The sequence below is a fragment of the Ovis aries genome, chromosome 2 (assembly GCF_016772045.2).
Source record: "Ovis aries strain OAR_USU_Benz2616 breed Rambouillet chromosome 2, ARS-UI_Ramb_v3.0, whole genome shotgun sequence".
Classification (NCBI taxonomy): domain Eukaryota; kingdom Metazoa; phylum Chordata; class Mammalia; order Artiodactyla; family Bovidae; genus Ovis; species Ovis aries.
Window position 1 is genome coordinate 52,663,532 of NC_056055.1, and position 15,961 is coordinate 52,679,492.

Consider the following 15,961-nt stretch of genomic DNA (forward strand, 5'->3'; position numbering starts at 1 on the left):
ACACTTGTTACAAATGTGGCATGTTTTTGTCCACGCAGTTTTCTTACTGCTATAGCCCAGCAACGAAACACCCTGCACAGGGTAGGCACTCAACAAATCCTCAGTGAGTGAATGAATCTGAAATCCTATGGGCATCATTCAGCCACATGAAGTCATAACCTAGAAAATGTGCTTCCTCTTAATAGCCAAGTACACTGCAGATTCAAAAGGAGCTTGAGAAACAAGAATTTATTCTCTTCTCTCCCTTAGGACAGCTGGGGGAGAACAGAGAAGGGCCTAGCAGATTAGAATGGACCCCATCTCATGAAATTTACCCCGGAACGACAGAACTGAGGGGGCTGGCTTGCAGACCTGAAGTCCACTCTCTCATTGTACTGATGGTGAAACTGAGTTCCAGAGGCAGGGCTGACTCACCCCAGGTAACACATCCACGTTGCTTGGCTCCCAGGCCCACTGGTGCTTAATCCAACATCTTCGTGGTGCAGATGGGAAAAGAGGGAGAATGAGATGGATGGAGAGTGAGATGAATGGGGCAAACCAGACGATCGTGACAGAGTTTGTCCTGCTGGGGCTACACGACCACCACAACCTAGAGATGGTGCTGTTTGTGCTCTGCCTGGGCATCTACTCTGTGAATGTGCTGGGGAACGCCCTCCTCATCGGGCTGAACGTGCTGGACCCCCGCCTGCACACCCCCATGTACTTCTTCCTCAGCAACCTCGCCCTCATGGACATCTGTGGCACATCCTCCTTCGTGCCTCTCATGCTGGCCAACTTCCTAGAAACCCAAAGCACCATCTCCTTCCCTGGCTGTGCCCTGCAGATGTACCTGACCCTGGCGCTGGGCTCCACGGAGTGCGTGCTCTTGGCCATGATGGCGTGTGACCGATACGTGGCCATCTGCCAGCCGCTTCGCTACTCAGAGCTCATGAGCTGGCACATGAGCATGTGGATGGCGGTGCTGAGCTGGGGGGCAGGCTTTGCCAACTCCCTTCTCCAATCCATTCTCACCTGGAGCCTCCCCTTCTGTGGCCACAATATCATCAACCACTTCTTCTGTGAGATCTTGGCGGTGCTGAAACTAGCCTGTGGGGACATCTCTCTCAATGCACTGCTATTAATGGTGTCTGCAGCTGTCGTGACACTGCCCCCACTGCTCATCATCTTCCTGTCCTATGTGTTCATCCTCACTGCCATCCTGAGGGTGCCCTTTGCTGCCAGCCGGCACAAAGCCTTCTCTACCTGCTCTGCCCACCTCACAGTGGTGGTGATTTTCTATGGGACCATCTCCTTCATGTACTTCAAGCCCAAGGCCAAGGACCTCTACTTGGATAAGCTTCTTGCATTGTTCTACGGGGTCATGGTCCCCTCGCTGAACCCCATCATCTACAGTCTGAGGAATGCAGAGGTGAAAGCTGCCACCATAGCTCTGCTGAGGGGAGATCTCCTCTCCAGGAAGATGGCCCGCTTTCCTGTTGTTCTCTAAGTCCGTCAGGCAGGTGTGTGTGTGCTGAGTCGCTTTGTTGCTGCTGCCGCTAAGTCACTTCAGTCGTGCCCGACTCTGTGTGACCCAATAGACAGCAGCCCACCAGGCTTCCCTGTTCCTGGGATTCTCCAGGCAAGAACACTGGAGTGGGTTGCCATTTCCTTCTCCAATGCATAAAAGTGAAAAGTGAAAGTGAAGTCGCTCAGTCCTGTCCGACTCTAGTGACCCCATGGACTGCAGCCTACAAGGCTCCTCCATCCATGCGATTGTCCAGGCAAAAGTACTGGAGTGGGGTGTTAAGTCACTTTAGTCCTGTCCAAATCTTTGGGAACCTATGGACTCTAGCCTGCCAGAGTTCTTTGTCCATGGCATTCTTCAGGCGAGAATACTCAAGTGGGTTGCCAAGTCCTCCCCCAGGGGATCTTCCAGACCCAGATATCAAACCAGGACCTCTTATGTCTCCTGTATTGGCAGGGGGATTCTTTACCGCTAGCGCCACCTGGGGAGCTAGTTATACTGTGGCGTGACTTCATAACTGCAAAGGCTTGAAAACACAAAGGTTCTTTTTCTTGCTCACTCTCCAGTTCCATCCGAGATTGGATCGGGGGGGCGGGGGACAGTCTACTTCATCTTTTTCATCCTGTGGGCCTCAAAATAATAAAGCATCTGCCATATGGCACACTGCTGGTGAAATGGCAAAAGAAGAGCAGATGACAAAGCTTGTGTGGATTCCTGCAGCTTCTACTCAGAAATGACCTCTTCCTTCCACTTCCACCTCCTTGGCCAATCATTCAAGGCACTGGCCAGAGCAGACACCAAGGGTTGGGGATGCCCACCTACGCCACTTCTGGAGGGAGGGGTAAGACTAAGGAATTCCTGGAGAGCCTGGTGACAACGCCACTACCCTACAGTCTCCCCAGGAGCTACTAGAGATTTCTAGAGCTTCCATTCTCTGGCCAGCTCTGCCTCACTGGCTGCTTCCAGATTAATCACCCCAGGGAGCACTGGTTACCTGGCTTGTGTGACTCTGGACTGGAGTATCCAGCTAGGTTTCAACCGGCTCTCCAAGAGCTTTCTTTGCTCTCAGGATCTGGGTTCGGGTTGAGCACGAGAGAATCTGGAAGGGATGGGAAGGCAGAGGCAAGGCCACGCTGAGGTGGTGGAGCCCTCACTTGCTGTCAGTGCAGCCCCTCTGGCTCCTGCCAGGCCACCTGCAGCTGCTCTGAGGCCCGAGCGAAGGGAGCTCCAATGCAGAGAGTGCCAGCTCCTCCTGCGGGTCACCAGTGTCCCTGAGTCCAAGACAGTGAGGGCCAGACACGGGTTCCAGCGTGTCCTCCTGTGCCCTGGTCTGTCCTCACCTGCGCCTTCACACCACCCGAGAGCAGATTCAGACCCGACACCAAGCGCAGAGGCCGAGCATGGCACTGATACTCTTACAGCTGCCACAAATGACAGCTCTGTTCTCCACAACAAAGCCTCACATCACTCACACTGGTCCTGCTACTTTGGCCAGATCCTGGCTGATTCACCACCCAAGAACCTATGTTTGCTCCCCATTATCAGAGCAGGAAGACCACATTCTTCAGCTGAGTCCTCGGGCCTCCAGAAAACAGCTCCCAATTTGTGAGTCCCATGTTCTACTCACCCCTGCGCACCACCAACCCCTCTCTACACTGTCTGTACTCCCCACACCTCTGTATGTTGTCCATGCTGTTCTCTGGGGAGATCTGGGATTTTTTTTTCAAGTCACTTTAGACACCATCACTTGAACACAGCCTTTCCTAGCCCTTTAAAGGGGCTGTCTCCTTTGTATCCCACCACACTTTGTTGGAACCTTTTGTTTGGTAACAAAGCCCTTCTGACTGATGTTGAAGCTGAAACTCCAATACTTTGGCCACCTCATACAAAGAACTGACATTTGAAAAGACCCTGATGCTGGGAAAGATTGAAGGCGGAAGGAGAAGGGGACAACAGAGGATGAAATTGTTGGATGGTGTCACCAACTCAATGGGCATGAGTTTGAGTAAACTCCAGGACTTGATGATGAACAGGGAGGCCTGGCATGCTGCAGTCCATGGGGTCACAAAGAGTCGGACACGACTGAGTGACTGAACTGAACTGATGCTCTTCTGCTTTGTGTCCACAATATTTCATAACAATGTGGGTGCCTCGAGGGCAGGACTCTTTAGAGGCTTTTCTCTACAGCTCCACAGAGCTTTCCCAACTGGTTATTGAACTATCACTCAAATACAGAGATGACACCACCCTATTGGCAGAAATTGAAGAGGAACTAAAGAGCCTCTTGATGGTGAAAGAGGAGAGTGAAAAAGCTAGTTTAAAACTCAACATTCAAAAAACAAAGATCATGGCATCCAATCCAATTACTTCATGGCAAACAAACGAGGAAACAATGGAAACAGTGACAGACTATTTTCTTGGGCTCCAAAAATCACTGTATATGGTGACACAGCCATGAAATTAAAAGATACTTTGCTACTTGGAAGAAAAATTATGACAAGCCTAGACAGCATATTAAAAAGCAGACACATTACTTTGCCAACAAAGGTCTGTCTAGTCAAAGCTGTGGTTTTTCCAGTAGTCATGTATGGATGTGAGAGTTGTGCCATAAAGAAAGTTGAGCAACGAAGAATTGATGCTTTTGAACTGTGGTGTTGGAGAAGACTCTTGCGAGTCCCTTGGACAGCAAGGAGTTCAAACGAATCAATCCTAAAGGCAATCAATCCTGAATATTCATTGGAAGAACTGATACTGAACCTGAAGCTCCAATATTTTGGCCACCTGATGCGAAGAACTGACTCATTGGAAAAGACACTGCTGCTGGGAAAGGTTGGAGGCAGGAGGAGAAGGGGAAGACAGAGGATGAGATGGTTGGATGGCATCACCAACTCAGTGGACATGAGTTTGAGTGAGCTCTGGGAGTTAGTGTTGGGTGGGGAAGCCTGGCCTGCCACAGTCCATGGGGTCACAACAGTTGGACACGACTGAGAAACTGAACTGAACTGAACTGAACTGAACTGAACTGTCACTCAGAAGCCCTCACATGTCACACCTGGGGACCTGATCCTGTGCTGCTCCAGGCAGTCAGGGGCTTAGTCTGAACATGTGGACAGACACAAGTGAGGAGCAGAAGTATCTTGTGGCCACAGCCCTGCCTTCTAGGAAGTCACTGAAACAAGTCAGGAGACAGCCAAGGACCACCATTTCTGGAGCCAGGAGACCAGGGTTCCAGACCTGGATCAGCTGCTCTCGCCGGCAAGGTCTTCCTGCTGGCCCTTCCCCTCCAGGAACACAAAAGGCACATCACGCTTAAAGTGCCCACAGCTGAACTCATCCCTCTGCCCCCAAAGGTCTGTAACCCTCTCAGGGAACAGCACCAACACTCCCCAAGTCACCAGCCAGAAACCGGGCAGTCATCAGAGGCGTATATATCTCACACTCACCACCCTACACATTCAGTCCATCACCAGGGCCCAGAGCGGCCACCTCACAGCCACTCCTGGTCAGTTGTCTCCTTTCTCTGATACCACCATCACCTTCTCTCTCTCTCAGATAGTGCAACAGCTGTGCCAGACTCTAAAATCCATCCTCTGCACTAACTAAAAACAAACAAACAAACAAAAACCTGTCTGAAAAAAAAGAAAACAAAAAAATCACACCAATCTGATCATACTACTCACCTGCTTAAATCTCTCCAATGTCACCTTTGCTCATCTCCCCTAGGATAAAACCCAGATCCCCTCTACTGACCCAACCTCATCACTGCTTGCTTATTTCCACCACACTCCATCCGCACACCCATTCCAGACACATGGAACTAGTCCCAGTTTCCCCATGAACATCATGCCCCTTCCTGCGCCTCTGTCTCCCCCTTGCTGTTGCCTCTCATGTCCAGACACCTCTGGCCCTTTAGCTAACTTACACTGGACACTTATCACACACCATCCTGGGCACTATGCTGGGTTCTCAGGGCTTTACTGGCTGGGGACCAGATGGGATGATGCAAACCTCAGGTGAGGAGTGCAGTATGCACACTAGGGCCAGAGAGACCACCTCCCCAGCATCATGGCATTACGGGAATTCACTCAGTCCTCACCCGGTGCCCACACCCACCCCCTTCCCGAAAGCCCCTCTGATCCCTCCTTCCTGGGCGGGGTCTGTCTCAGCTCTGTCTCCTTCTTCAGGGCCTTCTGTGCTCTGCTGACTGTGTCCTGAATCCCAGCTATTTAAGTTATGGGTACCAAGATAACATATTCAAAAGCAGAGATATTACTTTACCGACTGAGGTCCGTCTAGTCAAGGCTATGGTTTTTCCTGTGGTCATGTATGGTTGTGAGAGTTGGACTGTGAAGAAGCCTGAGCGCCATAGAATTAATGTATTTGAAGTATGCTGTTGGAGAAGACTCTTGAGAGTCTCTTGGACTGCAAGGAGACTCAATCTGTCCATCCTGAAGGAGATCAGCCCTGGGATTTCTTTGGAAGGAATAATGCTAAAGCTGAAACTCCAGTACTTTGGCCACCTCATGTGAAGAGTTGACTCATTGGAAAAGACTTTGATGCTGGGAGGAATTGGGGGCAGGAGGAGAAGGGGACGACCGAGGATGAGATGGCTGGATGGCATCACTGTCTCGATGGACGCGAGTGCGAGTGAACTCTGGGAGTTGGTGATGGACAGGGAGGCCTGGTGTGCTGCGATTCATGGGGTGGCAAAGAGTCAGACACAACTGAATGACTGAACTGAACTGATGAATCAAGAGATTTCAAAATATCAAACCTTCTCACCCAACCCCTATTTCTAGGAATTACTCTGAGAAAATTACTAGAGGTGTAAATATTTATATATGGGTATTAATCTGAGGGTTATTTGTGGCTAAAAAAAATAAATTGTAAAACTCTTCAAGCACAATCATAGCAGAATGTTTAAATAAATCCTGATGGAGCCCAGTGATAGATGGTGACACAGCCATTAGATATCTTATCTTTTGAAGAATATTTGATGATTTTAAATGCTCACACTATAATTAACAGAAAAAAAAACAGAACAAATAAGTTTGTATTCAGTATAATCCAAGTTTTTAAAGGTATTTTTCTTATGGAAACATTAGAAAACATTAGCCAACAGTTGATTCTCTGGGAGATGGGATTACAGAAAAAAATACTCTTTTCTTGATTATTCTTTCCAATAATGGTCAATACTTCTAAAATGAACATTATTTTGAATTTTTAAAAATATTATCTTTGAGAAATGGAATATCATGTGGCTTTAGATAGAGCACAGAGTAGAAAGGCCCCGCCCAAGGGCAGGAAGTGAGGAAGCACAGATGGGGCCTGACCCAGGTGGGCAGTCAGGCAAAGAGGGTGGAGCTGAGAAACCTTGGGGACAGTCAACTGATGGCAGAGGTGGCTGAGGGAGAAGGGGACTGTAGGGCCGTGACAGGCTTCTGGGTTATTTGGGTGGATAGTGCTCTACCCTGAGAGACACCCTGAGAGACTGGGAAGATAAGAGAAGTAGGCTGGAGGGTGAGGGAGTGCTGTCAAGAGCTCGTTTGGATGTTTGTGGGCATCCATGGGGTGCCAAGATGGGCCTGGTCCTGAGCAGCTGGAAAATAAGTGGTGACGAATGCTAAGATTTTATTTGACCTGTGTTTTGACAAAAAAATAAAAAAAAATACAAGAGAAAAATCATAGTAAATGGGAAGTTTGCAATTGCTGCAGTGGTACTTAAGGCTGCTCTTTAAGCCCTGAGCTGAGTCAAGTTATCATTGTTCCATGAGAAGGAAAGAGAATGGCACAGGAAGGGAAAAAGGAAAGGGGACCCGCAGAAACTCACCCACCCCCTCAGTCCCTGACTTCACATCCCCAACAAGTGTCTAGCGCTGCACCCCCTACAGCAGTTCACTGTCCTTAACCTTTCATGAGTGCAGGTCCCCACAGCACTCTTGCCAGGAGACACCCAGGACACCCAGGCCGAGGCCACAGAGTCACAGCCCTCGAGCCTCAGGTCCAGGGGGCAGGACTGGAGTGAGACCCAGTCTTCAGATTCCTGTCCAGGGTCTCTCCTCTACCCACCTCACCCAGCCAGGCCCTTCGGGGGCAGCACAGGGAACCTTGGGTCTCTGAAGCCCCATCATGCCAAGTCTGCAAACTTGTGTCATTGCAGAGTCTGAACTTTAAATTGGGCAGGGACTGCGAGGTCCTCGAGGGCAGGGAGCAGGAGAGATGGCTACGTGGCAGGGGACCAGGAGGCTGGGCCTCAGGGGCTCGGGGCCTCGATCCTGCCCACCCCAGCACAGTGTGTCTTCTGGTAATGAACTCAGCACTCCCTCACCCTGCTCTCCCAAGCCTCAGGTCACCTCACCTGGCAGCAGCTCAGCTACCTGCCTGCACTAATGTCATTGGACAACAGGTAGGAGGCAAGGAGAATCCATCTAGCATGTTGACTATTCTCATGAAATCTTTTTTAAACTTACTGAAACCAGGATATCTGCTTGGAGAAGGGAACATAATAATATTAATAATATCAGTTGCCACTTACTGAATATTCACCCTGTGCCAAGCTCTGTGCTAAGACCTTTCACTGGATCCTCAAAATCATCCCATAAGGAAATGCTACTCTTATTTCTACAGGTAAGGAGGCCTAGGCTGAGAAAGCCATTAGCAAGTGGCAGGTCTCAGACTTGGGCTTAGCGGTCTGACTCCAAAGCCCACACTCACGACCTCTGCCATCATAGTGAGGAGGAGAGACGCGGGAATCCAGATGCAGGCACTTCTGGGACATTGTAACAGGAGCTTCTTCTTGTGCCACTCACCTTCCTTTAAAATCATTTCTGAAGCTTAAAATAAGAATGAAATATTTCAAACTAGGATTACCAGCCAATGAAATTGACAAAATATTTACCTGGGTTGGAAGTTGCTACAAAGGTGAGGGAATGTTTTGATGATGGTACAGAGTACCAGAGGTCACATAGTGAATGGCTCCACTTCACACAAGGAGAAACTCAACCAAGGTTGTGCAGAAGAAAGGGAACAAGGGCAAGAATCAAACCTGGATCCCTCACTCTCAGCCTGGGGCTTCTTCCATGGCATCACCCTGCCTCTCAGGAGGAGTAAAACTGAGGAGAGAATTAGACAGTGATTCTCAGAGACACTCAGTCTCCTATCACTCTGTAAACCTGATTTCCCAAGGCATGATGGAATGAGAGACCTGTCAGACAGAAGCTAGAGTGGTTTCCTGAGTCTACTGCAAAACACCACTGCACCAAAATGCTCTGCAGCATGTCTGGTGCTCCGCCTCTGGGCATGCAGAGGATTACACAGGGCAGCAGGCTGTGGACAGATGGGACACCTCTCGCTTCTGAGTCAGAGCATGACCTGTCAGTGTGAGACGCTCTGCTGGGTTCTTCTCCAGCTGTAAGAACTAGTGATGTCCCAGAGGGTGGAGCCAGGGTCTCTGAGGATGAGAGACCTAACCTGGAACAGAGTCCCCTGAAAACCTGCAATCTACTTGCCTGGAGAATCCCAGGGACGGGGGAGCCTGGTGGGTTGCTGTCTATGGGGTCACACTTAGTCGGACACGACTGAAGCGACTTAGGAGCAGTAGGACCAGCACACGTAGGGTGAGAACTAAACCTCTGTCCTGGTAAGGCATTAAATCGAGAGGCTGTGTGTTACTGCATCAAGACTGCTCATCTTTTTTTTTTCTCACTGTAAGATCTTTTTTATTTTAAACTTTAAGCTTTTTATTCTGTACTGGGGTATAGCTGATGAACAATATTGAGGTAGTTTCAGGTGAACAGGGAAGGGACTGAGTCATACAGACACATGGACCCATTCGCCACCTACCCCCACCCCCACCATCCAGACTGGCACATAACACTGGGTAGAGTTCCATGTGTTGTGCAGTATGTCCTTGTTGGTTATCCATTTTGCAAATAGCCAAAACTCAGTTCATCTTAATTGATGGACCAAGAGAACTACAGTTGCTGTCTGTAGCACCAGCCTGAGCCCATGTTGCCTTTCCAAGCTGGCAGTAACCGGGCAGCATGGTGTTTTCTAGACACAGCCTTATTTCTTTGAGGTCACAAGCCTACAGCTTCATGGGCTGTTCCTGATTTCCATCAAAATGTTCTGATCAGATGCTTAATGGAGAAGGCAATGGCATCCCACTCCAGTATTCTTGCCTGGAAAATCCCATGGACGGAGGAGCCTGGTAGGCTGCAGTCCATGGGGTCGCTGAGCGACTTCACTTTCAATTTTCACTTTCCACTTTCATGCATTGGAGAAGGAAATGGCAACCCACTCCAGTGTTCTTGCCTGGAAAATCCCATGGATGGAGGAGACTGGAGGGCTGCCGTCTATGGGGTCGCACAGAGTCGGACACGACTGAAGCGACTTAGGAGCAGCAGCAGCAGCAGATGCTTAAATTGCAAGGAAACCCACCTGTGTCCTCATTTAGCTCTTGAGAGAGAGCAGCTGTTCTTGCATGGAGAAAATGGAACCCCCAAATCTCTCGTCCCTGTAGTCACATCCTGTGTGTGCATGGGGGAAAAGGGAACGAGGGTGATTTCAAGGTAGGAAATCTGGGATCAGGATTTTAGCAGAAGGAAAGCACCATCTCAAATGGCAGCTCCTGTGAACAGTGCTGGAGGGGTTGGGGATAAATTGCACACAGCCCTGTGATTTCTGCAGCTCAGAGTGTGAGAGAGAATGACACACACACACAACAAATTAATCGTGCTAACAGCTGTGAGCATCACGTTGTCAGGATGGTCAGTGCTGAGGAGACGTCTGAGAAGGTGACCCCACAGAGGAGGTGGGTGTGAGCTGAGCCTTGGAAGATGGGTCGGAGAGAAAGGTGCTCCGGCCTGAGGAAAGCATGAGAAGAGGGAGGGAACAGGAGCCTATGGGGTTTGTCCACCAGCGGGCAGTGGTCTGCTGAGGCTGGAGTAGGCCACCACAACGGGATGTGTAGCAGGTGAGGGTAGGCACAGGCCACGGCCGGATGACAAAGGCCTCCGATGTCCATGCCATTCCCACCTAGTCTCCCTGATGGAGACGAGGGTGTTGAAGAAAAAGCAGAGTCAGGTGGTATCCTGCCTTTTATCTCCCTAAAAACACTCCCCATTCCTGTATCCGGGGTCACTGTTGGAGGTTACCAGTTCTTTTTGCAGCAACACACCAACAAAGACCAAGTTCTTATAATTGAATCTTAACTTAAGCAGCAGGATTAATCAAGCCAGCCACATAAAGTCATGACCTAGGCACCCTTTTAACTTCTGCTTCCCAGACCTCAGGCTTTATTTTGTCTTTACATCCTAGACTCAAAGAGAATCTAGAGGTTTCTAAAGCCCAGAGAGAGGAAGGGATATGACCAAGGTCCCCAAGGGACAAGGGGATGACTATAAACAGTGCAAGGGCAGAAGGCCCTATTTGCCTCTGCTGTGCTCCCAGCACCCAGCGCATAGGCGGTGCTCAATAATAATTTGCTGGATGTGTGGATGAATGAGCCATTGTACTCAGGCAGTTCTTCACCTTTTTTGCCAGACTTCGGCAGGAGGATTCCTACATTTAATGTTTATATGGATAAGATTTATGGTCAATGATTGACCCAGATTAAACAACTACCCTTGTATGTTTCATAAACTCCCTTAACAATCATGCTGATTTAGGCTGGAGGAAGGAAAATCAGCATTGCCTCTAGGGAGAGAGAGGGTCATGGCAGATGCTGGAGCTCTTGTCCTGGAGGCAGGGAGCACAGGTTCAGCAGGTGTCAATAGCTGAAGGTGCAATCTCTGATGGAGCCTTGCTGCTGGGTGGATCAGCAGCCTTTTTCTCTGTGAGTCTCATCTGCACTACACAGAATCCCCTTTTTTCAAATGAAATTGAGTCTCAAAGGTCTAGTGACTTGGTCAACATCACACAGTTAGGCTGGTGATGAAGCTGTCATGCAATGATGGTTTTTTTTAAAGTATTTTTTTATTGAAGGATAATTGCTTTACAGAATTTTGTTGTTTTCCGTCAAACCTCGACATGAATCAGATATAGGTATGCATATATCTCCTCCTTTTTGAACCTCCCTCCCATCACCCTCCCCATCCCATCCCTCTAGGTTGATACACAGCTCCTGCTTGAGTTTTCTGAGCCATACAGCAAATTCCTGTTAGGCATCTATTTTACACATGGTTATGTAAGTTTCCATGTTACTCTCTCCATACATCTCACCCTCTCCTCCCCTCTCCCCATGTCCATACGTCTATTCTCTCTGTCTGTTTCTCTACTGCTGCTCTGTACATAAATTCTTCAGTACCATTTTCTAGATTCCGTATATATGTGTTAGAATATGATATTTATCTTTCTCTTTCTGACTTCCTTCACTCTGTATAATAGGTTCAAGGTTCACCCACCTCATTAGGACTGACTCAAATGCATTCCTTTTTATGGCTAAGTAACATGTTCTTTGGAAGGACTGATATTGAAGCTGAAACTCCAGTACTTTGGCCACCTGATGCAAAGAGCTGACTCATTTGAAAAAACCCTGATGCTGGGAAAGATTGAGGGCAGGAGGAGAAGGGGATGACAGAGGATGAGATGGTTGGATGGCATCACCAGCTCAATGGACATGAGTTTGGGTAAAACTCCGGTAGTTGGTGATGGACAGGAAGGCCTGGCATGCTGCGGTTCTTGGGGTCGCAAAGAGTCAGACACGACTGAGGGACTGAACTGAACTGAACTGAATATTCCTTTGTGTATGTGTACCACAACTTCTTTATCCATTCGTCTGTCGATGGACATCTAGGTTGCTTCCATCTTCTAGCTATTGTAAATAGTGCTGCAGTGATCAATGGGATACGTGTGTCTTTTTCAGTTTTGGTTTCCTCAGGGTATATGCCTAAGAGTGGGATTGTTGGGTCATTTGGTGGTACTATTCCTAGTTTTTTAAGGAATCTTCTTACCATTTTCCATAGTGGCTGTATCAATTTACATTCCCACCAACAGTGCAAGAGCATTCCCTCTTCTCCACACCCTCTCTAGATTTGTTGTTTGTAGCCTTTTTGATGATGGCCATTTTGACCGGTATGGGCTGATATCTCATTGTAGTTTTGATTTGCATTTCTCTAATAATGAGCAATGTTGAGCATCTTTTGATGTGTTTGTTAGCCATCTGTATGTCTTCTTTGGAGAAATGTCTGTTTAGTCTTTTTATCACTTTTTGATTGGGTTGTTTGTTTTCCTGGTATTGAGTTGTATGCATGGCTTGTATATTTTGGAAATTAATCCTTTATCGGTTGTTTCATTTGCTATCATTTCCTCACATTCTGAGTGTTGTCTTTTCACCTTGCTTATAGTTTCCTTTGCTGTGCAAAAGCTTTCAAGTTTAATCAAGTTCACTTGTTTACTTTTGTTTTCATTTCTGTTACTCTAGGAGGTGGGTCATAGAGGATCTTGCTTTGATTTATGTCATCGAGTGTTCTGCCTGTGTTTTCCTCTAAGAGTTTTATAGTTTCTGGTCTTATATTTAGATCTTTAATCCATTTTGAGTTTATCATTGTGTATGGTGTTAGGAAGTATTCTAATTTCATTCTTTTACATGTAGCTGTCCAGTTTTCCCAGCACCAATTAATGAAGAGGCTGTCTTTGCTCCATTGTATATTCTTGCCTCCTTTGTCAAAAATAAGGTACCCATAGGTGCATGGGTTTATTTCTGGGCTTTCTATCTTGTTCCATTGGTCTATATTTCTGATTTTGTGCCAGTATCATACTGTCTTGATGATCGTAGCTTTGTAGTATAATATGAAGCCAGGAAGCTTGATTCCTCCTGCTCCAAGCTTCTTCCTCAAGACTGCTTTGGCTATTTGGGGTCTTTTGTGTTTCCATATGAATTGTGAGATTTTTTGTTCTAGTTCTATGAAAAATGCTATTGGTAATTTGACAGGGATCACACTGAATCCGTAGATTGCATTTGGTAGTATTGTAATTTTCAAAATATTGATTCTTCCTACCCAGGAACATGGACTATCTCTCCATCTGTCCACGTCATCTTTGATTTCTTTCATCAGTGTCTTATAATTTTCTGTGTACAGTTCTTTCCTCTCCTTAGGTAAGTTTATACCTAGATATTTAATTCTTTTACTTACTGTGGTGAATGGGATTGATTCCTTAATTTCTCTTTCCGATTTTTCATTGCTAATATATCAGTATCAGCATCAGTTCAGTTGCTCAGTCGTGTCCGACTCTTTGCGACCCCATGAATCGCAGCACGCCAGGCCTCCCTGTCCATCACCATCTCCCAGAGTTCAATCAGACTCATGTCCATTGAGTCCGTGATGCCATCCAGCCATCTCATCCTCAGTCATCCCTTTCTCCTACTGCCCCCAATCCCTCCCAGCATCAGAGTCTTTTCCAATGAGTCAACTCTTCGCATGAGGTGGCCAAAGTACTGGAGTTTCAGCTTCAGCATCATTCCCTCCAAAGAACACCCAGAACTGATCTCCTAAAGGATGGACTGGTTGGATCTCCTTGCAGTCCAAGGGACTCTCAAGAGTCTTCTCCAACACCACAGTTCAAAAACATCAATTCTATGGCGCTCAGCCTTCTTCACAGTCCAACTCTCACATCCATACATGACCACTGGATAAACCATAGCCTTGACTAGACGGACCTTAGTCGGCAAAGTAATGTCCCTGCTTTTGAATATGCTATCTAGGTTGGTCATAACTTTCCTTCCAAGGAGTAAGCGTCTTTTAATTTCATGGCTGCAGTCACCATCTGCAGTGATTTTGGAGCCCCCCAAAATAAAGTCTGACACTGTTTCCACTGTTTCCCATCTATTTCCCATGAAGTGATGGGACCAGATGCCATGATCTTCGTTTTCTGAATGTTGAGCTTTAAGCCAACTTTTTCACTCTCCTCTTTCACTTTCATCAAGAGGCTTTTCAGCTCCTCTTCACTTTCTGCCATAAGGGTGGTGTCATCTGCATATCTGAGGTTATTGATATTTCTTCCGGCAATCTTGATTCCAGCTTGTGTTTCTTCCAGTCCAGTATTTCTCAAGATGTACTCTGCATATAAGTTAAATACCCAGGGTGACAATATACAGCCTTGACATACTCCTTTTCCTATTTGGAACCAGTCTGTTGTTCCATACCAACATGTTCCATGTTAGTATATAGAAATGCAAGTGATTTCTGTATTGATTGTATATCCTGAAACTTTGCTAAATTCACTGATAGGCTCTAGTAATTTTCTGATACTATCTTTAGGGTTTTCTATGTCAACAATGGGTTTTTGAATCGTGTGTTGACTATCTGTTGTGGGAATGCCATTGGCAGCACTCTCTTTATGAAACGCAGGAGGGAGGTAGACAGACAGATCTGCTCTCCGGAGTGGCAGAGGAGACAGGTGTGCAGCATAGGAACAGGGAGGATGGCCAAGGGCTGTGGGAGGAAGAAGGGAGCAGGTAACTCTGCAGGGGGCAGGTGGGAGAGGAAGAGAGATGAACTGGGTTCTGAAGAGGAGGAGGAGACTCCATAATGGGGAAGCAAGGAAGGACATGCTTTCAAAAGGAAACTTCATGTGCAAAGATGTAGCTCTGGGAAAAGGCATGATTTATTCAGAAAAGGGTGGGCCCACTGGCCTATATTATTTGATAGATACATTCTAGAAGGAGAATTCAGGAATATAGCCAGTCCTGAAGGAGAGACCGGGCTTTAATGTTTTCACAGGACACCGGCCTTAATCATCTAGGTGTGAAGGGGAAGAAAGAAGAGTAATTATATCTTCTGAAAGGTTAAGATTCACTTTATCAGTTCCCATTCCTCCCCTGGAACAGGCATCACATGGGCCACAAGACAGCTTTCATCTGACACTTGACACTTGGCTCCCTCCAGACACTGGCATTTCCCAGGGGGCTGAGACCAGCTCAGAAGAGCCATGGAGGCTCCTGGGCAAAGACTGTGGCCGCTTTCCACCTTCCCTTTATAGAGCTGGTCAATGACCCAGGACATCTCTGCCAGATTAGAACCTGCCTTTCCCTCCTGTGAAATATTATTGTCAACATCATTTATTCTAAAAACGGAGGCCAAGAGGAGACTCACTTTGCCTTTAGGACCAGGATTAAATGTTTTGACCAATGGCTCTACTGGGATACATATGTTCTTATATACGCTTTTAAAAATCAATGCATGGTCTCTGATCTTAAGGAGAGACACCTGAATAAGGCTTGTACAACCTATGCCGTAGAAATGTTCACCCTTCATGCCCAAAGGAATGAGGTGACCATCACTCATCACCCACCTGCCTTCCCAAGCTCATCCACCTTAATTTGAGAAAGAGGAGCAACACTTATTACAAATGTGGCGTGTTTTGGTCCACGTAGTTTTCTTACTGCTATAGCCCAGCACCTAAACAACACCCAGCACAAGGTAGACACTCAACAAATCCTCAATGAGTGAATGAATC

The 15,961-nt window shown here is 47.3% G+C and overlaps 1 protein-coding gene across 1 annotated transcript; it reads left to right on the top strand.

The window, feature by feature from the left end:
- The first annotated feature begins 502 nt into the window (after positions 1–502).
- Positions 503–1,486, top strand: LOC101119025 (olfactory receptor 13C7-like). The gene has a single exon (XM_004022796.5). The coding sequence runs from the start codon at positions 503–505 to the stop codon at positions 1,484–1,486; it is 984 nt and encodes a 327-aa protein (XP_004022845.4).
- The last annotated feature ends 14,475 nt before the right edge of the window (positions 1,487–15,961 follow it).

Coding starts and splice junctions, on each gene's coding strand:
- LOC101119025 (XM_004022796.5), top strand. CDS start 503: ATGAGATGGATGGAGAGTGAGATGAATGGGGCAAACCAGACGATCGTG.